At 35.2% G+C, this 21,426-nt stretch overlaps 1 protein-coding gene across 1 annotated transcript; it reads left to right on the top strand.

Moving 5' to 3' along the window:
• The first annotated feature begins 1,093 nt into the window (after positions 1–1,093).
• LOC120624755 (intraflagellar transport protein 81 homolog) lies at positions 1,094–20,063 on the top strand. Its single transcript, XM_039891465.1, has 11 exons — positions 1,094–1,240; positions 2,324–2,529; positions 8,636–8,823; positions 9,652–9,773; positions 11,603–11,734; positions 12,800–12,931; positions 14,169–14,369; positions 17,600–17,719; positions 18,070–18,243; positions 18,657–19,043; positions 19,494–20,063. Exons 1-11 carry the CDS (start codon positions 1,094–1,096, stop codon positions 19,659–19,661), a joined length of 1,977 nt encoding a protein of 658 aa, XP_039747399.1. The 3' UTR covers positions 19,662–20,063.
• Positions 20,064–21,426: the final 1,363 nt, after the last annotated feature.

Raw genomic sequence — 21,426 nt, 5'->3', positions numbered from 1 at the left:
ATCGATAAACGGCCCACTACAGGGCACGAGTTTCTTGTTAGAATAAGAAGAGTTTCGGTCATGGTCCACCACGCTAGACAAGTGTGGTCTTCACCCGCCTTCAATCGGCATCCAGATTCCCTCACTATGTTTTGATTCACGTTAAAGCAAGTCACTCAGCCGCGATGGAAAGAGCTATATACTCCTATCTCTACGTGGTCAAATCGAGAAATGAGGAGATGGACGGAACCGGTGGGCCGATGGACGTTGGGGTCCCAAGGTGTTAGAATGGCGATCCGGCACCGGTAAACGCAGCGTTGGTTCACCCCCAGCGAGGTGAATAGAAGGCATCTAACGTGTCGCTGGGACTGGAAATAAGCGGCCTAGGATCGTGGATTTTGGAACGTTGGGCCCTATAAAAGACCTATGTCCAGCTGTGGGCGTCAATCGGTTGAAGTTATGATGATGATTATATATAGTGTGAAATTGGACAAAGCCAATACCCGCAAAAGTAGGTATTAAAAGGTATTTACTGCTGGTTTAACTAATTAGCACTTTTCTTTCCTCTTTGTACCTAAACGTATATAAATTAAACCTCTTGTTTAAAGTCTCATTGTAATATGGAACTTTATCAAAGTAGATGCAGCAAACTGCAAGGCTACAATACTAGACGATACTACAACCGCTTTAAGTGATAGAAAGGTTATATTAATGTCGGCATTGGTGGTGCCTACGAGAATCTTGGTTTAAGTGGCACAGCAGTCAGATGTCTGGGTTCAAATCTTGCCTGTTCCAAAAATTTTATTACTATGCATCATATTTATCTACATTTGACATTTTTATTTGACATTTGAGTAAAAATATTTTAACCTATTTTTAAGTGTTTATTATCTTTGCGGTTCACGTCGTTTTTTATCATCGCATAGTTAGGTACTCTTTGTTAGTTACTATAGCAACGTCCTTTGCAACATACAAATCACATACGAAGAGGCACGACAACTTAGATTAATGATTAAACAATACCATCTTAAATTGGTAGGGCTTGTGAAGTCCTATAATCAATTTAATTAAAATACCTGTCAAAAAAGCGATAATATAATTTTCTAACCTCAAGATGACCGATCAAATTAAATTCATAGTGAAAGAATTGAATACAAACCTAGGAAGGAACTACGACCTGATAAAATTCGACGCTTTAGATGAAAAGCAACTTCTGCAGGTGCTTGTGGACCTGCTCGTTAATTTCAACGCTGGTGAAAAGGTAAGATGTTTTTTTTTATAAATCCGTGGCAGGTAATACCTACCTACATATCTTATGGTCTTAGATGTTTTTTTTTAAAACCGTTTTAGATCGCAGAAGACTATTAATATCACAGAATTAAGAACATATAAGAATCCTCATTCAGACATTATTGTATGTAGTGCATTGTGTTCAAAATCAGCTCTGCTTTCATCTCTCACAAGATAGAAAAATGAATTTTAAAATGTTAAATGTAAATGGTTGATATTGGAAAAGAGCAACTGCTGAGTTTCTTGCCGGCTTCTTCTCAGTAGATTCTGCCTTACGAACCGGCGGTAGAGTCACTACACACAGACAGACTTGCCGATTCAAAAGTGCTTATATTAGGCCTAGGTACTTGAAATAACTGAATTTTGAATTTTTTATTTTATGAAAACCAGTGTAAACACCGCACACGTCTCACGTTACACCTGCGGAATATTGCTAGCTCACAAACTTTTTTTCATTTTCACATTTTATGGTAAACGTTTAGAACATTAGAGGTAAAATAATTACTTTCAACTGCTAACTGGTAAGTGAAGTGACTAACCGTTTGCTCGAGAAACTACTCTAAAGTGGAGTGGTTTTGATGCTTCAATATTAGTTGTGTACACGGTTTCTGTATGCTCTTAACTCTTGATTAATATTTTAACCAGTGGAACACACCATCACTGATGTTTAAGTTCCTTGCTCAGGTAATTTAACTTTTCTGAAACATTTACCTACTTCGTTGACGCTTTTAAAATTAATTAAAACCGAATTATCCATACACTGAGTTAACATGAAAACTATCGAAGTCTATATACAAAAGATATAAGCTACTAGACAGCTAAGACCTTGCCTGGTTGGTCTTTTGGTGAGCGCGTATATATAAAAAAAAAAAAACAAAACACCTGTTGCGTTTTTTTTTCCCTCAATAGTTAGGAAATTGGTGCTGTTCAATTCAATGCCTTGGAGGTGGGCCTAGGAGGAGAAGCTGTAACCCCCCCCCGTGACCTAAAAAACTCACTTGTCCTCCCCTAGACCAGAATCTGGGTACGCCAATGGATGTAATTTTCTTTACAGCTCAATATTCGAGAAGATGATCCCGAAACGGTTACGTTACAGCTGCTAGAAATGCTGGGAAGCGTAAAATACCGCCCTCCACCCGGAGTTGAACCAACGCTCTTTAGGTCGCAGCTGCTCGCTGGAGATTCCAGAACCATCCATCATGTTTTACATTGGCTTTTGTCTAATAAAGAACAAGTGAAAAACACTGCATATCTCGCCAAGTAAGTAGATTAATTGTTTTTTCGATATTATTTTTGAGCTCTATTATATAATCGAATTACAGAAAAGGCAATGTTGGGCAAGGCCCTTAAGGATAAAATTCGAATCGAAGAGATCCGCGGGAGGACTTTTCATTGACGTAGCCCAGAGTCGAGACCATCAACAACGACATTTGACGGCCGATTGGCGCGGTGGGCAGTGACCCAGCTTTCTGAGTCCAAGGCCGTGGGTTCGATTCCCACAACTGGAATTTTTTTCTGTGATGAACATGAATGTTTTTCAGTGTCTGGATGTTTATCTGTATTTAATTATTCTTAAAACTATTCATCAGTCTTCTTAGTACCCACAACATAAGCTACGCTTACTTTGGGGCTATATGACGATGTGTGTATTGTCGTAGTATATTTATTTATTATTTATTTAACTTGAAATGGCTGTGGGCAGGCCATGCTTGTCATAGGTGCGATGACCAGGAAAGTGAGTGGAGATCACAGACAAGCAAGCGTAGCGTGGAATGCCCTCCAGCGCAATGGAGGAGGGGGTCGATAAGGAAGGGTGACGACCGGTTGAATTGGCGGATGTGCCTACGCTCAGTAATGGATGTCCGCAGGCTAAAATCCTAACTGACTAATATAATTATAAATGCGAAGGTCTGTTTGTTTGTTCTTTCGCCGAAGCCAATAAACTTAACCTAACCTGACCTCACCAATAAACTTAATTCATGACAAAGAGTTAATTGAGAGAGCTGATAGTACATAACATAGGCACTTTTATGTGGAAAACCTTCCTTGGGAACCATCCGGATAAGTAAAAAACCTTAATAAATGCGGTCGCGGGAACAGCTGGTAAAGAATAAATGAATGATGATTATTTCTGATCCTAATTTCTACTATACGTCGAAAAAACATCGCTTGGTCGCTATGTCTTTGCGCGTACGGTGGCAACCAAGGCGACACCAGAGAAAATTCGGTAATTGTAAATTCCCAAATTTTCCTCGCCGGGGATCGAAATCATCTTACTCACATCCTGGGGTAGCTGGAAGAGATCTCTTATAGAGATAAGCTTTCCTTTGTAAACTTTATGTATCTTATGTTCACAATCACAATTTATAGTAGGTACATCTATATATATATAAATGTTATGTTGGTTTGTGTACGCTTCAAAAACTCAAAAAATTCTGCACAGATCGCGCTGAAATTTTAGCGTGATATATAATACGCATCAAGGATTGTTTTTGTCTATTCTTCTCAACCATTCAATCACAATGTGCCACAGCGAAGCGTGGCAGGGTACAGCTAGTAAATAATAAATAAATGAATAATAAAAATGACCACAATGCTCCCCACTGCGCTAGGGTCAAAACAGATGGTATTAACAGAGCGTTGCTGATTTGTACCTTTAATAGGTACATTATTTACATAGTAGGAACTACCTACCGTGGTAGGTATTTAATTTCCTCATGAATAGCGCGGAGTTTTAAGTACCCATGAAAAGAATATTATCATTACTCGCTTCATTGCAAGTGTATCTATATTGAGAACCCATCTGAAGCTCTATAAAAGATTCTCGCAAGATATCCAACCGTAGCGTACCTAAAACAAAAATACATAATGGAAGTCTTTGCTGTATCAAACTGTCGATGAAAAAAAGGGCTTTAAAAATTCTGTCTGTCAATAAGTACGTACTACCTTGAGAGTGGATTGAGAAAATAATTTTATAGCGACAAGTTCTAGCTAGCTAGCATAAGGGCTATTTACATGGAGTGTTTTTCGAATATTTTTTTAAAGATATGTATGCGATTTGTCACTAAAGGCGAAAACACATTAGACTCAGTAAAGTAAGGATGGGGGTGTAATGACCTGGAAACAATATATCCCTAATAAATTCGCTGATACACAATGGGCGCTTCTCCATAGCTAAAAGCAGAATTTCAAAATTACCTACTGTTTTATATAAATAAATAAATATACTACGACAATACATACATCGCCATCTAGCCCCAAAGAAAGCGTAGCTTGTGTTATGGGTACTAAGATGCCTGATGAATATTTTTATGAATTATATACATAAATATATACTGTTACTGTAATGTTTTTTACTGAAAAACATTCATGTTCATTACACAAACACTTTCTAGTAGTGGGAATCGAACCCACAGCCTTAGGCTCAGAAAGCAGGGTCGCTGCAAATTGCGCCAATCGGCCGTCAAATACTTACTAGTACATACCACATGATAAATACCTTCGTAAGAATCCTATAATGGTCTATCGCTGGACTAAAGGTATCTTCTAACAGGATTTGATTTATTTGCCCATGCCCGTGATAGTAGTAGTAGCAGTAGAAGATAGTAGCACAGAAGACGCTGCTGCCCATTCTCGACGAGGAAAGGTGGTGACAACTGTATTCTGATCTGCCGTCACCACACGATACACCTGAAACGTCCTTCGCGTACTTAAAATAAAGATTATAATTGTGGCAGAAATGTCCCCCGAATAGTGAGAACTTAATTGCGAGCGAATAACATACCATTGCTGTTTTGGGTAATAGCCCGACTAACTGCTTCTGACGGTTGAAATTGTTTAACCTCTTTGATATTATATACCACATGTTCACATGGTTGTAGCAAATATTTTGAAGGCGCAACTCGCCAATTCAAGATTGTTAAATAACTTTAATGATTAACTGGTAATAAAGGCTTTCTTTTTATATCCGCAGTGCAATGTGGAAGTAGAGTAAGATGTTTTAATACAATTCGAGTTGAGAAACTATCCATGTAAATAACGCCTTATCATCCAGCGCCGCAGCCTAGTTCTTGTGGATGAGCTTTTCCACAGTCTATTCCTACTTATTTATATCGCGGTTTCTTACTTTTTTCACTATCGTATTCTTATAAGGTTTCTTAAGACTACGCCTTTCAAAGGACTACCAATAGCCGTTATATATTGTATATACTCGTATTATAGATTAGCCAATAACTTTTTAAAGTTTGACAATTCAAAGGGGGTAGTGTTGCAAGTTTCTTATGAACTGCCTCTCTGCATTAGTTTCGAAGTAGTTTTAGTTTTTTTTGAAACACACATAGGTTATTTTAGCTTTCTGTAAATTACTATTTATGGAGTAAAAAAAGAGAAATAGAATTGATCGTAAGTACATAAAACACAAACGGTGATAACCTAGTGGGTAAGACATCAACCTACCTTTCGATGGGACCCTTTTTGATCCCGGCACGCACCTCTAACTTTTAGGGAAGTATAGTAGTTTTTAATCAATCCGCGTGGGCCAGCGTGGAAGCTACGACTTGTAGGTACCGTTATTCTTCTGAGAAGAGACCCGTAACCTTTATTGGAGAAATAATGGGTCGATGACGATTCACGAAATTCAATCAGATCGAAATATCTAATGCTTGATAAGTAGGTGTAGGTATGTTCAACAAAACTGAAATTGTTACGTACTATTGTTCTTTTAATAACAAAATAAAGTGGCTATGTGCATGTGCTTGAATTTATTGCGAAGCTTTATTTTTGGTCTCGTTAATATCAATTAGGAACTCCCGATACAATAGCTGTACGTGTCAAAAACTTTTGTTACGGCTTTCCCTCGTAGTTTAAGTACCTTCTCTTTTATATTTATCGTCGGCAGGACGGCCGCTCACCGCAATAAGTTTGTACTTTGTACGTACAATATTTACTTATACGTCTAAGAGCGCGCGAACCGTTTGCTGAGAATATTTTGTATCGGATAAAAAAAAATCTTACCTGTACTGTATTAAGTAATATAAAAGCAAAGCGAGAGCCCGTGACTTCAACCGCTTAGAATTTCTATGTTACCGTCAGAATTAGCAATTTTCCCGCCGTAAAACGATGATTTTGCAATAAGGATTGAAAGTTAAAATATCGATCGTATGAAAACGAAAAAAATGAGATTGATGGATGAAATGAAAAGTAATATATTTTTAAGTTATATATATAAATTTATATTATTTATATATTATAAATAGAAACAAGATTTAAAATTTTCTCACATTAAGTTTTATGCCTAATGCTTGTTTTTAAACCGCTAACCAGAATACAGTATCTATAGAGAAGACCAAAAAATTCAAAAATATCTACTTATACAAACCGGTCGAGCTATTTTCGAGACGGGATGACTTTTTAATTTTATATAGAAATATGGTAGATATAAATTAAGAAATTAAGAGCATAAAGATATGTATTGGATAAGGCTTAACACAACTTGATCAAAAAATTTACCAGCTCTTTGACTACAATTATATGGATCATGAAATATTTTCGTAGGTACTGAAAGTGAAATTTATATTTTCAATTTCTGAGGTTCTTTCGATAAATATTAGAAAGCAACTTGCGCCAACATCTTGTGTTTGATTTTCATTCATTAATAAAAACTTCAAAGAGTTGTTCATATTACTCAGTATAAGAGTGAAACAAGGACTCCTAACATAGTTTACAAACAGTAGGTTGCCACTTACCACTGAATTGGAACTGAGCTTAGATGTTTAGAAATAGATCAATGCTTGAATGATATTATGAAGCCTATTCTAAAAGTCCTTTCATAAGATCTCACTTGATATGCTATGCCGGACATCTTGCAAATTGTCCTAAAATCAATATTCAACCAAAAAAAAATTTTGTAACAGTGCAGTACCAATGCATTTAACATGAAATTATAAATAACCATTAATTTAGCGCAGAATTATGCATACATTTGCGAAAAATTTGAACAAGTATTATTTATATAGGTTTGCCTGACTATTTACCTCCTCCAGATCTCCAGACGGAAATATTTTTTTACAGGCAAAGACGGACCAAGTTGCATTAAATGGGAAAAGTACAAAACCGCACGACTATAAAATATAAAATAAATTTTTGATTCTTGTAATCTCTTCATTTTCGCGAAAATATACCAACATTTTTTTTTTATTAACACGGCAACAGCCGAACTGATGAACAGCAGAAAAATCTCCTATAGACTATATTATTTAAATACATCATTATGGATCCTCGTTTAATACATCAACAGTCTATAGCAGTCCACTTAAGGTTAGGCTTCCTGCTCCCAATGGTCAGGGTTTGCCCATAATCACTAAGGTGGGCACGGGTTGGTGATCGAAGTAGAAGGTAATAGTAGCATAGGGGACGCTGCTGCCCGTACTTACGCCGTAAAATTCTCTTAGTCGATAGACGAGATGGGAGGATGATATTAAGAAGACCGCAGGAACCAACTGGCCTTCACCTGAGAGGGGTCCTTGCAAATAAAATATGAAAACCAATACCTAATAAATTAATTCTTAAATATAATAAAGAAAAAAATTGCTAAAACGAAATTGTGTTGTAAACTTTATAGACACTATTTTTTAATTCATACTTTTTTTACTATGTTTGTATTATTATTTGGATGGAATAAAAGACTTATTATCATTAGTCACCTCGTACGACACCCTCGTACGAACACCACAAAATTGTCATTACCAATATTTCAAGATCGTCAAGAAGTTGTTGGTGTTGAAAAACCTTATGATGCTTGATGAAGTATCTAGTATATCCAAAAAAATATATTTTTTTTGCAGAAATTAAAGGCTTTCTTAAAATAAATTGCAAAATATATATAAAAATAATAAATCCCGCGAAAACGCTCGCCGGGTGTCATGGCCGCACTCTTGACGACATAGACGGCAATTTAGATCCAAATTCAAATTCAAAGAGTTGAATTTAGACCTTCAGTAAGTCATTGTCCCATAGCTACAGATTATTGATTTTGGTATTTATAACAAAAAACTTAGCAACTAATAATTTGAAATAACAAAATACAACATGCGCTGAGATTTTTGAAGTCCAAGCGGTACAAAATTATGTTCATATAGACGTGACGACGTAATTTTGGATTCAGCGTTTACCTGTCATGGTAGATGTTACAGACTTCGACTAAAATAAAAATACGTTTTTTATATTACCTAAATACATATTTTTGCGATTCTTTGTTACTTTAATTATGCCTATTCTGTCCCTATAGTTAGGTTTCTACTAAGTGCTCGCGTCTACAACTTATGTGGAAGAATTTTGTGTGACATAACCTAATTTAGCATTATTTTAGGTATCTGAAAATCCCAGATATTCCAGCCGATGTGATCCGAAATAACACAATTCAAGATTTGTTGGATTTGTATCAAAATTTAATAGACGAATTCAAAGATGTCCACAAAAGGACAAGAATTTTGCAGAAGGAAAATGCTTCAGAAATCATAAATGACATCAAAGAGATGGCCGTCGAAAGGGATATAGGTAATATCTTGTCCTATTTTAACTTGGTTATTTGCTACCTATGTTGTACAATAAAACACTAAGTATACCTACAACACACAAAAAGTGGTGATATCGTGGTGGCCAGGGCTTCTTTCAACGACTTCACACGCCTTTGAGAACGTTATGGAGAACTCTCAGGTTTCCAAAGATATTAAAATTGCTTAAATTAAAAACGCACATAAGCTATAATATTATAATTTGGAGAGCCAAATTCTCGTGCCTTTGCCATTAATATTATGTTTACTTTTGCTTCATTTGTTTGTTATCTTTATCGTATGATGAAGAACTGTGCTTTGTTTTTCGATAATATTAAAATGGTTGTAAGATATTCTATAATATGATACGAGTATGATTCATTACGTCATTAAGAAACCTGTTTTTTGTCAAAATACGAATGTACATCTAGTAGTGTACATCTAGAAGTAAGTATACTTCTATACTAATATTATAAAGAGAAAAGATTTTTTGGTCAGTTTGTTTGTTTGAACCCAGTGCTCCGAAAGTACTGGCACAATTTAACCACTTTTTTCACTAAGTATAATAAGCTATAATTTTTTATTTTAATTGGAGATCCTTAAGAAATTTTAAATGAATATTTTTATCATCAAATATACTATTTAAGCTTAGAACATTTAGAGTTCTCGAACTTAGCCCCTCGAAAGTCGTTGTCCTTCACACTGGGCTATCACCGCTTACAATGTTAAATATTCGAATGCATAAATACGTTTAATGTGTAAGTTTAAAGCACAGCATTGTTTCAATATAATATATTATGTCCTCCTTAAACAAAAATGTTCTCTTGCACAGTGATAAAGAGATTGGAAAATGTCCAAATCCACTTGGTTGACGTTAGAGATAAGGAAGATTTATTGAATTCAAGCAAACTCTTGCGAATACAACAGGAAAGGGAAAAGGAACTGGAGAGTCAAGTATGTTTTTGCACATTTAATAGCTACTAGTGCTGGATTTGTTTTTACTTTGCTTATAAAAAACTTGAATACGTAGATAACCAATAGGTCTAGCGTGAATTTACGCCGCCACCGCCATAGTTACAATTTTATCTATACTTATCGCTAAATTCTAAAAAAAGGATAATAATAATTTCATAATAAATATAACATATAACATAATTCAATTAAAATTGTAGTCTTTAGAATAATTTATTTTTTATAATACTATAATATGAAAAATAATTTGACAAATATAATGATAATTAAAAATATAAGCTAAATCGTACATAATGTCCAATTCAATCGCGGATAAGACATTTTGAAGTTTATGACTTCTTCTAACCTAGAAATAAATGCCTGTGCTTTTACACGTGGCCTCATTCTCTCGATAGACATTTTTATTTTCTCACGAACGAGTCACTTAATGGATTTTAAAAGCTCCAAGCGCCTTTAATAGATAATGGTGCCAATAGTTATGTTGTACACATTACACACACACACACACACACACACACACACACACACACATAGTAAACAAATCACTGAACTAAATTATCAGATATATAGTGCTTTCCTTTTAACACCGTATCCCCTTGAAAAAGATAGCATTACGCACAGATAATTAAGAACATAAACCCTCACCCTCATTCATCAATTATTGCATGTAGTGTCAAAAAACAGTGAAATAGCCCTGTTGACGTCTCACTTCACACCCGCTGAATGTTGCTAGCTCACAAACTTTTTCCCATTTTACACATTTTCTCCATTTTATGGTTACATTTAGAACATTAAAGTTAAAATAATAACGTCAACTGCTAAAAGGAATGAAGTGACTAACCGCCTGTTCGACAAACACTACTAAAGAGTGGTTTTTGATGCTTCAGTATTAGTCGTCTACACGGTTTCTATATGTTCTTAATTCTATGCACTATTTGAAACATATCAATAAGCTCAGATCGCGTGAAAGTTTTATGTAAAGTATAATGTATGACGTTTTTGTGTAAATTAGTTAATGACTTAGTATGTATATAATATGTATTCAAAATTTTTTTTAAGCCCCCTGAGTCTGTTCTCCTTATTATTTCCTAATTCTAAGGTTGCCTGGCCGAGATCGCTATCAAGCGATAAGACCGACTTTTGTATTCTACTTCTTTTTCGTTTTTCTGTTTTTTTTATACTAAATTTAACTATGAAAGAGTCTTCTAGTTACAATACTGGGAAACAGTATTGCCTAGATTAGTATCTTGTATATGTAGACGTACGTAGATAATCTCACACCAGGCACGCAGAATTGGCACCCGTATATCGTTGACACTCATATCAATTAAAGGTCTAGCATGTAGTTACCTACATATTTTAATTTGTATGAGAAGATAGCATTTCATTAACGAGATTGACTTTTGGTGCCCTTTGTCCAACGCTTTCTCATTACACTAATTGTATTTAATTATGTAATGATTCGCGCGCATCATTGCAACCTAATGGAGAGATTCCAGATTATTTGCAAAAGGCCGGCAAATTAGACCAGCTTGGACCTTGGCTTAGCAGCACGGCTAGCATTAGCAGGAGACATTTTTGTCCCTGGGGAAAGGATACAATTTATTCTTCTCCCATAGCTTTATCAACACTCAGAGCATTGGTTCACAAGTGTAAATAATATCCAAATAATATACTTGTAATAACCAACACATAAGGTACGGTTTAAAATACTGAGCGCATGGTAAGAAGGCAAGAAGGTAGGAAGGTAGGCTTTAAATAAAATTAAAGGCTATCTAATATTCAGAGAAATAACGTGTTTTCGTTTCCAGTACAATATGCAACAGTCCCAGCTGAAAACAGCCTCCGAGCAACTGAAACGTTATTTGAATGTTATTCACGGCCAAAGCGCCACGCCCAAGACGGTTTCAGATGTTATTAAACATTTACAAGAGGAAATCCAGGTGTGCACCCTTTTTTAACTATACAAATAATTTAAATGTTTTCGAAGAAAACTATTGACTTTCCTGATGGAGAACAATGTAACGAAGGTGGGACGTGGTTTTATATACAAATAATCCAGTTTAACACTTTTTACTTGAACGATGAAAAACGAGTATTGTTGAATGGAAGTTTGAAATTACTATTTAAGTTGCGTAGCTGTTTCGAAGACCATCCCTATCTATCCCCATATCCTTGTGGTCGGGGCTTCGACTTCCCTTTCGTGAGAACCTAATTCACGCACCTCTAACTTTTCGGAGTTATGCGCGTTTTCAACAATTTAATATCACTTGGTTTAGCGGTCTACAAAATCGTGAGGAAACCGGCATCCTGATGGTTCTCCATAATGTCCTTAAAGGTGTGTGATCTACCAATAAGAGGCCTAAACCCTTCTCATTCATACAGGAGCCATTCCTACAAAGCACGGGTGTGTTTTGTAGGAATGGCTTATAATGATGACGATGATGATCCATACTCGACTTTGGATTATGAGGTTCGTTTCCTGGTCTGGGCCAAAAACTGTTAGGCATCGTGATTGAAGTTGATTCTGTTAAGAAACTCTGTCCCCTCCTCAGCACACGCTAGGCTGTCACACTTTTATTATCAATAATTGGGGTGGAGTGTCTTATGATTTAAATCTATCTTAGCTGTGGGAGAATAAATAGCCTTAAGATGATTATCATCATCATCATCATAACAAACCATTAGTGGCCTACAACAGGGCACGGGTCTCCTCCACAATGAGAAGGGGTTAAGGCTACAGCCTTAACCCCTTCTAGTTCACAACGCTGGCCCAGTGCGAATAGTTGGACTCCACACACCTTTGAAAAAAAATATTGATATTGCTCAGGCACGCAGGTTTCCTTACCATGTTTTCTTTCACCGTTGAAGCAAGTGATATTTTAATTGCTTAAATAACGTACATAACTTAGAAAAGTCAGAGGTGTGTGCCGGACTCGAAAGTGATCCCCCGAAAGTGAAGTCGAAGTCCTACCCACACGGGCTATCACGGCCATAATGTGTTTCAGCTGAACAGTTATCTGATGAAAGAAAAACTACCGCAAGAGATGGGCAGCCTACAGAAAGAGTTGAATATTATGCAAGCGATTGCTTCGGAGCAACATCCGGCTCGATCTGATGTTATCACGGTACAGGATAAGGTAGGTAAAATAAATTGCGTCTTATTGCTATACAATATAGGTAGCTGGGTATTTTAAAAAAAACGATTAACTTAAGTATTATCTAATAGATATAATGGGAAGTATTAGGCGTTGCGAAGATGTAGACAATTTTTAATGGGAAACCTATATTTCCACTTCAGAAATTTAAAAAACCAACTCTCAAGCCTCGGCAGATAGCATGATGCTTTTGAAACCGTATGCCTTTCTTCGCAAATTTACTTATTTTGTATTTATATTCTGCAATTATTGTTGCGATTAAAGTTATCAGAATATTTATTGTTCCGATAACTTTAATCGCATTAATATATATTTTTTTTAACGAAACTCTATTTATTCATTTTGTTTTACTTAAGGTTTCTATTTACGATTGCACGATTTCATATTAATTTGATATATGAAAATAAAAAATGCATAAAGCTTCTGTCGCAGCGTAGCGCCTGAATGCTGTCCAATGAAATTAGAAGATGTAAAAAGGAACGCGAACACCGGACGAAGCCATATCAATAAAACTTTATCACTTCATTGTCGATTTGCTTAGGCAAAGTGCGGTTTCCTTGATTTCTTTTTTTGCTCCTATATTAAATTTCGGTATCTAACCTACATATAGTAGGGAATATAGTTAGTGCCTAGTGGTTAGGGATTCATACCCCCTTTCGTGGAGACCGAGTTCCATTCCCGGCACACGTACCTACTCTTATGCTTTCAGAGTTATGTGCGTTTTAAATTTACGCATTTCACACTTGGCTCTGTGGTGGACTATTGCCTAAACCTTTGTCATTCTTAAAGGACATCTGTGCCCTGTAATAGGCCAGTCAATGTTTTTTTTAAGTCAGATCGTCCGCGTCTGATTTGTTAACATTTTTTGGAGGGGCCCATATATTTTACACTGAGACCAAAACTGTAGGTATTTCTTGTCTGTGTGTCTGTATCCTTGCCACCATACATTTCCTAAGAGTGTTTATACATTTGTCAGATTTGCCCCCCTGGGTACCCCACTGGTAAGAAACCCAGTGCACGCCACTGGGTTTCTTACCAGGATATGCATACAGTAGGAAAATTGCATGAAACGGCAAAACTTCCCCTCCAATACGACTTATATAAAATAATTTGGGTATGCAGTGCTTTTGTGCATGTATGAAGTGCACGCCACTGGGTACGCGCATGGGGCCAGTAAAAGTTAAGTGATGATGACCATTATCCCCAATATTGTCCCCAGATAGCAGCTGTTAACAGTGAAATCGAACAGCTCGTTCAGCGCCGATTGGCAGCTTCGGACCCTCAGGAGGACAAGCTTGCTCCGTTTCGCCAACAAGCGACTGTTATACGACGCAACAAGGAGGCAAGCGCCGCCCGCGTTCATGAGCTGACAGCCACCTTGAAGGAACATGAGGCTACACTGGCGGACCTACGTTCCCAGGTTACATATGAGTATTTTGAGATAAGTCTTTCTCTGCAGATGATCAGATGCGGATGTAGAGAATTTTGTTCTTAAATCACTGACTCGATTAATAAACTTCCATTTTTTAGTTAACGGACTGAGCAGGTAACCCACCTACCAGTGCAGATGATATGAAATGAAGAAGATCTCCAGTACAAGTTATAAAAAACTTAAGGATAGGCTTTGTAAGAGTTATAAAAAGCCTACCCTTAAGTATTTATAATTCGTACTGGGGATTTTCTTCAATTTATATCATCTGCATACACTGTGCATACCCTCTATGCACGCCACTGCCACCTACTTAGCCGAGAGCAAGCAAGTAGCAAGTTCTTCAAAGTGCAGCGAGCTTCAAAGATTGTGTCCATCAATCTGGGGCGTAGATTGAGCTTCATGTGTATGTAATGACATCGGCCACCACGACCTTCAAACCGGAACAAAGCAATACTATATGCAATGCTGCTAGACGGAAGAAATAAGCATGACGGTGGAACTTCCCCGGACGAGCTTTTTAAAATTTTAAGCTGTACCTATTATTATAGGTTTATTTTTATTTTATTCTTTATATTATTTATTTATTTGGTATCTATGACCCATCACTACACCCTACACTATAACATAAATAGAATAATTAAAAACTAAACTAAATCAAAAAACTTACATTAAATATTAATATGCAATATAAAAAAAAAAGTTACAAATTAAAATTTCTGCGTCCAGGCAGCCCAACGTGGAGTTTAATATACAACTTGTAAATTGGAGAGTCGTATCGATGTATTATTGCTTTCAGAATGCCGTTACTGCTTACCCACGTTCTTTTCATCAAGGATGCTATTCGTTTTCTTCTGATGGCAATAAAGTCAGTACGAGCCCTCGCGAACATTTCTGATGTACTACAATAACGTGGTAAGCCCAACAGCATTCTGAAACCATCATTACGCTGAACTCGTCGGGCGTTCAGCGATGCCTGTGTACATATAGTTAACTTGTCTGTATATATTAGATTATCAAAAAATTAATAAGAATAATAATTAATAATTAATATCCTATATATATCTCTTTGTCTCTCTTTATGTATTTAAGTTACTTTCACAGTATTAATTCATAAGGAACTGTAAAAGCCACCGTATGGCTGTTCATATAATGTAAGTATAAAATGTGTCTAAAAGATTCACTAAGACATTTAAAGAATTTAGACATTTCGGTAGAAAATTATACCTATTTGAACAATTTATAAAAATAACAATCTAAACTTTAGGAATGAAAATAAATTTGAAGTGCAATTAGATAGTTTGGTACTAATTTATAGATTGGTTTGTGTATTCTGTACACCTTTGACTTTGAAACTTGACCCAATTCAATACAAGTTAGTACCTACCGACTTGGCATTAAACTATGCTTATGGCGCTACCGAGTACCATACGGAGGTACTTGGTAAGTATCGCCATTAGCTGGTATTGTTTTGACCTCGTTGCTAGATCGCTTGGTCTATAAAATAGGAGTCTGCACTGGTTCTTTTAAAAATAGAAACGAATACTACACTATATTTTCACAAGTTGATTTATAAGATTGCCGTATGCAATCCAGTCTTTAAGAGTCTTTTCAAAATTAATGTCACATTTTATCCTTGTTGAAAGTGAAAGCGACAGTAGAGGATATTGCTATTAACATACTAAATATATAAACAACTTACGTTCATAAGATGTTGCTGAAAACTTTAACATAATTTGTTAAGATTTTTTTAAGATTGATCAGATGTATACTGATCATACTAATAAATTGCCTACCACGTTGTTACGATATAATTTTATTATTTACTTTTATTATCATATTTTTTTAACAGTGATTCTAGACTATTTCTTACACTCTGTTAGTACATATATTTATTTCTTAAATAGGGATATGCCTAGTCTAGAAATCTGAACTGGAGTAAGAGTTATTGAGGCATAAAAATACCCATGTTTTTTTTGCCACTCAATTCCGTACTTCTTCATCGATATCGCTGACTCAATCCAAACCTTCTAACATTATTAATGAAGTGTAAGTTAGCCTGTTTGTTTGTTACCTTTGTTTATTTCGACCGCTGTTCTGAGCTTGGTGGAATTAAGCACATAATATTAAAGCTAAATATATAGCTTATATCCTGGAAACGGATAAAGGATACTTTATATATAAATCCCGGGATTTTATGATAATTCTAATTTTAGATCTTATGACACTCGTATTACAACGTCACACTTAGGGACAGTCCCAAAATGAGGTCAGGTTGATTTGGGTATAAAATGCAATATAATAAGATATATTTTCACAATTCATACTTTGACTTATAAAACAGAAATGACTTCTCAAATGATTGGGTGTGCTGGGTGATCGTAGAAACAGATAAGATATTTTTCCATTTCAAGTGGGTAATCGGTCATTATGTCGAAGCGTCGAGAGATTTAGCTCAGATAATTTCTTTGTGATTTCCTTCAGAATGGTGCTGAGCCAAATCTTTGTTCGGGATCAGGAAAAAAAATTCTTCTATTCTAATCCATTGCACTTTATCTACAATTTAATATTATAAACCTGAATAGTTTGTTCGTAGGTTTGAAAGACCTTTTATCAATAATCATACTAGTACGGTTAGAACATATCTATAGATATATAATCTAAGTAGCTATATTAATTTTAATTTACATACCTTTTTTTTCGCAGTAGAGACTATATATATCATTATTAGTTTAAGTTATACATCCTCCTTAATCGAACTTTAATGAATAAAATATAAATAAGCACAAAAAATATGTCATTTATTTATTAAATAAATCAATAAATATGTCCATCTGTAATACAAATAAAAGCATTTCTTTTCATACGTGAAGCTGGACTATCCTTAAGCTTGTCCTACTTATCACCATTTTGTCAGAAGGTATTGTTGAGAGCCTTGGCGTAGTTTAAATTGTGAATTACACTACGCCAAGTGAAGTTCAGCCATGGGCAGTGGCGTGCACTTCATACATGCGCAAAAGCACTGCATACCCAAATTATTTTATAAAACTCGTATTGGAGGCGATTTTTTCCATGTGCCTGCTTTATGCATACCCTGGTCAAAAACCCTGTGCACGCCACTGGCCATGGGTATGGCTGAACTTCACTTATATGTACTATTATATATAGGTAACATATTATATTTTATGTCACGTTTCAACTCAAATGGTAATATTTTTTAGGTGAAGCAACTTCTCGGTGACATTGTGCTTAGAGGAGAAGAGTTGAAAAAGTATGTGAATACTTTACGAACTAAAAGTACTCTTTATAAACGGCAAAGAGCTAACCTTTCAACATTTAAGGTACACATCGTCAACATAATTAATCATATCAAGTTTTGATACCAGCCTTTGCTCTTTTTAGAGAGGTTTGTTGCAAAAAGGCCTAGACTGTTCTTAAGTTTTTGAAATTTTGTGAAAATTCTTAATTTCGTATTCCTCTTGTAACCTGCTACAAAACCACACGAAATAACAAATCCGTCCAAATTTCTTAAAAACAGATTATATTATACTTTTACAATGAAAAAAATCGAATGATGTACTAGTTTCCATCCACCACGCCGATCGATTTGGTGGTAGTCTGGGTATGTATAGACCAGATATGAAATATTAACAATAAAATGTAATATTGTAACTTCAATATGATTTTTTAGGTGGAAACCGGTGTACTAACAAGAACACTACATATTTTAAACACCAATGACCCTACAATCGAAATGGCACTAGTGAATCATAAAAAAATGAAAATTGATGACGACGATATTGTCGAAAGAGCTCAAGACAAAAATGCGGACTTTGCTAAAAAATCATTGCATGATTTATCTCAGGTACGGATAGCAACATAAATAGGTTTGAATGGCACACTTCCAAGGATCGCACAACACGCTGTTTAGGGTGCAAACTTTACTCTGATGCTTGTACAACAAGTGCATAAAATGCGCTTTAGAGCCCAGTTATTCTGGTTTTCAAGCAAACAGAAACGGATTGTAATTTTACATTGCATTTTACATGGTGTATGTGTAATTTGTCTCTATAATAATAACTTAAAGTGAAATTAAAACAATTTTGTATTTCTATTTCATATTACAGAACAACAGAAAAGTTAGAATTTAAAATTTAATTATAATAATTTAAACAAATTTTTATCTTCTTACAATATTACTACTAGGAATTGAAGTAAAATGCAGAGGCTCGTTGTAGAATCTAATATTTTATAAGTTTTAAATCTATGAATTTTTAGCTTGTGGCTCAAACAGCACAAAAACTATCGCAAGTTCGTCAAGAAATTCAGCCTTTGGCAGACAAAGTAAAACCTATCAAACAGGAGTTCCAAGAAGTACAACAGCAATATGAACAAAAAAAGAGAGTGTACGAAGCAACATCCATTAATATATCGTCACAAATGGAACCATTGAAAAATCAAGTCAATGATTTGACCGACCAGTTAAATAATAAAGAGGATGAGTGGAAAAACTTGAGACAAAAAATTACAAAGGCGGAGAGTTTGCAAGAAGTTGTTATGTTCGAGATGAAAAACTCTATGCAATCACCGAGAAAGCCATCAAAAATGGAAGAATTGAAGAAAAGGGTCGCCGATGTAGAGGAGATTGTAAAGAATTTGGAAGAGGTATATTTAATTTTATCATAGTGGTCGAAATTAAATTCAACCATAATTAATTTCAATTATTATTTTTAACATTATTAGTTCTGTTGTCAAAAATTATAATTATTTAGGTTATCACAGACTTCTCATACAGGAGGTGGTTTAAATAACTCAGATATCGGATCCTATATTACGAGTAACCGATATCAAAAAGTGGAATCTGATACCAGAGCCGACATCAGAAGTGGGATTCTATATCTAATTCGTATGAATCAACATATCTAAGTCGTTTGAATCATTCTGTAACATAAATCATCATCGATTCAGCAAGTAATTAAAAATATTGGTAGAAAAAACAAGTTTTTTAATGTGCATATTAAATACCTATTGATTTCGATTTTATGTAAAAATACATAGCCTGGGGTGAAAAAATGGGAAATGTGTATTCTGATATCATTGCAATTTCAATTTTAGGAGCAGCGGACGATTAGTTCTCGGCAAGGAGCTGTGGAAGAACAGACGCGGCTGTGGCAAAATATGTTGCAACTGTTGCGTTGTAAGCTGAAGACACGGGACGAGCCAGCAGCTAGGCAGGGTCGGATGCACATCACGCAGCAAACGCAAATGTTGACTTTAACCTAGGATTATTTTATCAATATCATGCGAATCTTGGAGGCCTTTTCGAGTATCTAGAATCTAGAATTTAAATATGCTTAGTGTTTTTTTTTGTTTTAAATTAAGGTTAATTAATATATATACGTCAGCGGACGAGGTAAGTCATAAAAGCTCTACTACTCTTAATGTGTCCCTTAATTTGAGCCTTAATGCAACGACGATAGGTTCGATTTTACTCTGACATTACAGCGTTCCGATACTCGAAAATGACTGTTCGATTGCAAGTCCGAATATATGCCTAAACTTCATTATACACTTGAGACTTAACTAGGTATCACATAATATGAGTAGGGGAGTAGTTATGAATGTAATGAACATATTATTATGTTTTAATTTTACTTACTTTATATTAAAAAAAATTTAACCGTGTTGGCGAATGAAAATAAAAATTACTTTATAATTGAGTGTTTTGTTTTTTTAAACCCACCTTAATTAATTTAAAATTCTACTGTAAATTACCTGTTACAATATTCATTCGGTTGGTCCGTTTACGAACGGCGCCCGTGTTGTATATTTATTGAGCACGATATTTTTCTTGGAAAATAGTAATCGAATAAAGTTATTTCCTGCTTGGAAATTACGTCTACCTTTCTCTCGCGCGGTGTTGGTGACAAACTCAATAGAATTTGCAATTCAGATTAGTTTCGTGGCATTTCCTGATTGCTATATATTCAGCCTAACAAATAAAACAATTTATTATGTTAGAACTAACTTCCTTTTTAGACTAGGGCGTGTTTAGCATGTTTAGCAACTGATCATGAGGTCTTGAGTTGAATTCCTTGGTCCATAAGAACTATTACATATAATAATTCTCAGTTCCTGTCCGGAGTTTTTCTGTAATTTTTTTTTTATCTTAAAAATCCCTATTCTTAGATGCACTGGTCTCCGAGATTACATAATTATAATTTTGCATCAATCCCTTCACTATTATAACCAAACAAAATTGTAGGTTAAGTCTAGCAAGTACATATGGACAGTTATCATTGACCGTAGGTATATACAGAGCTTAACTTAAATTAAAAATAAAATTAATAAACCTTTTACATTAAAATCTACGCTAAGAATAAGTTTTAAATCGCAAAATCTCGAATCTAAATTAACGTAAAGTTTCTGGAAACTAATTTACATTCGTAATTTAAATACGAAATATGTTTTATTCAAAAAGGCTTTGGATACAAACTGTTTTGTATCATTAACTAGGTCCGCCGGTTGAAAATTAACCAGCAAGCTTAGGTAGTCCCCGTTTTTAATAAGTATAGCAACCGAATATTCAAAAGGCAATTAATTACTGATAAGTTCATAGCAGTTACCCACACCTTCGTACGCGTAGTTATTGTTTCTTAAAAGTAAAGCTTTTTATTACTTAGTTTTGCCACCTCCACTCTACACCCTTAAGGTGTAAAATAATAAATAGCTCTTTGTGGTATTCTATATAGAAGTATTAATATTACTACAAATGTCAGTGGTCTCTCATAAAATTAGGACTATCATTTAATCTTCCAACCCCTGTTTTACTCCTTAGAGGCGGATTTTAGTAAAAAACAATGCACATTTTTTTAAATTACAATGTCTTTTACTTTGTTAAACATAATAATACTAAAAAGGAAAGTATCTACATCTGGCTAATGAGATTAACGCCATGTGCCATATGAGATAAACTGAAACCATCTCATCGTTATATCTGCGAATGGTTTAATCCCAGCCAGCCTCTGAGAGGATGCAGATGATATAA

Source organism: Pararge aegeria, chromosome 6, assembly GCF_905163445.1.
Source record: "Pararge aegeria chromosome 6, ilParAegt1.1, whole genome shotgun sequence".
Taxonomy (NCBI): Eukaryota; Metazoa; Arthropoda; class Insecta; order Lepidoptera; family Nymphalidae; genus Pararge; species Pararge aegeria.
The sequence above is the reverse complement of the archived record's forward strand: the minus strand, read 5'-3'. Positions and strand labels throughout refer to the sequence as shown.

What these genes read in the sequence shown, in the direction of transcription:
- LOC120624755 (XM_039891465.1), top strand. Translation starts at nt 1,094, where the DNA reads ATGACCGATCAAATTAAATTCATAGTGAAAGAATTGAATACAAACCTA. An exon ending in AACACTGCATATCTCGCCAA is followed by an intron (nt 2,530 to 8,635) that starts GTAAGTAGATTA and finishes GCATTATTTTAG; the next exon opens with GTATCTGAAAATCCCAGATA. An exon ending in ATTTACAAGAGGAAATCCAG is followed by an intron (nt 11,735 to 12,799) that starts GTGTGCACCCTT and finishes AATGTGTTTCAG; the next exon opens with CTGAACAGTTATCTGATGAA.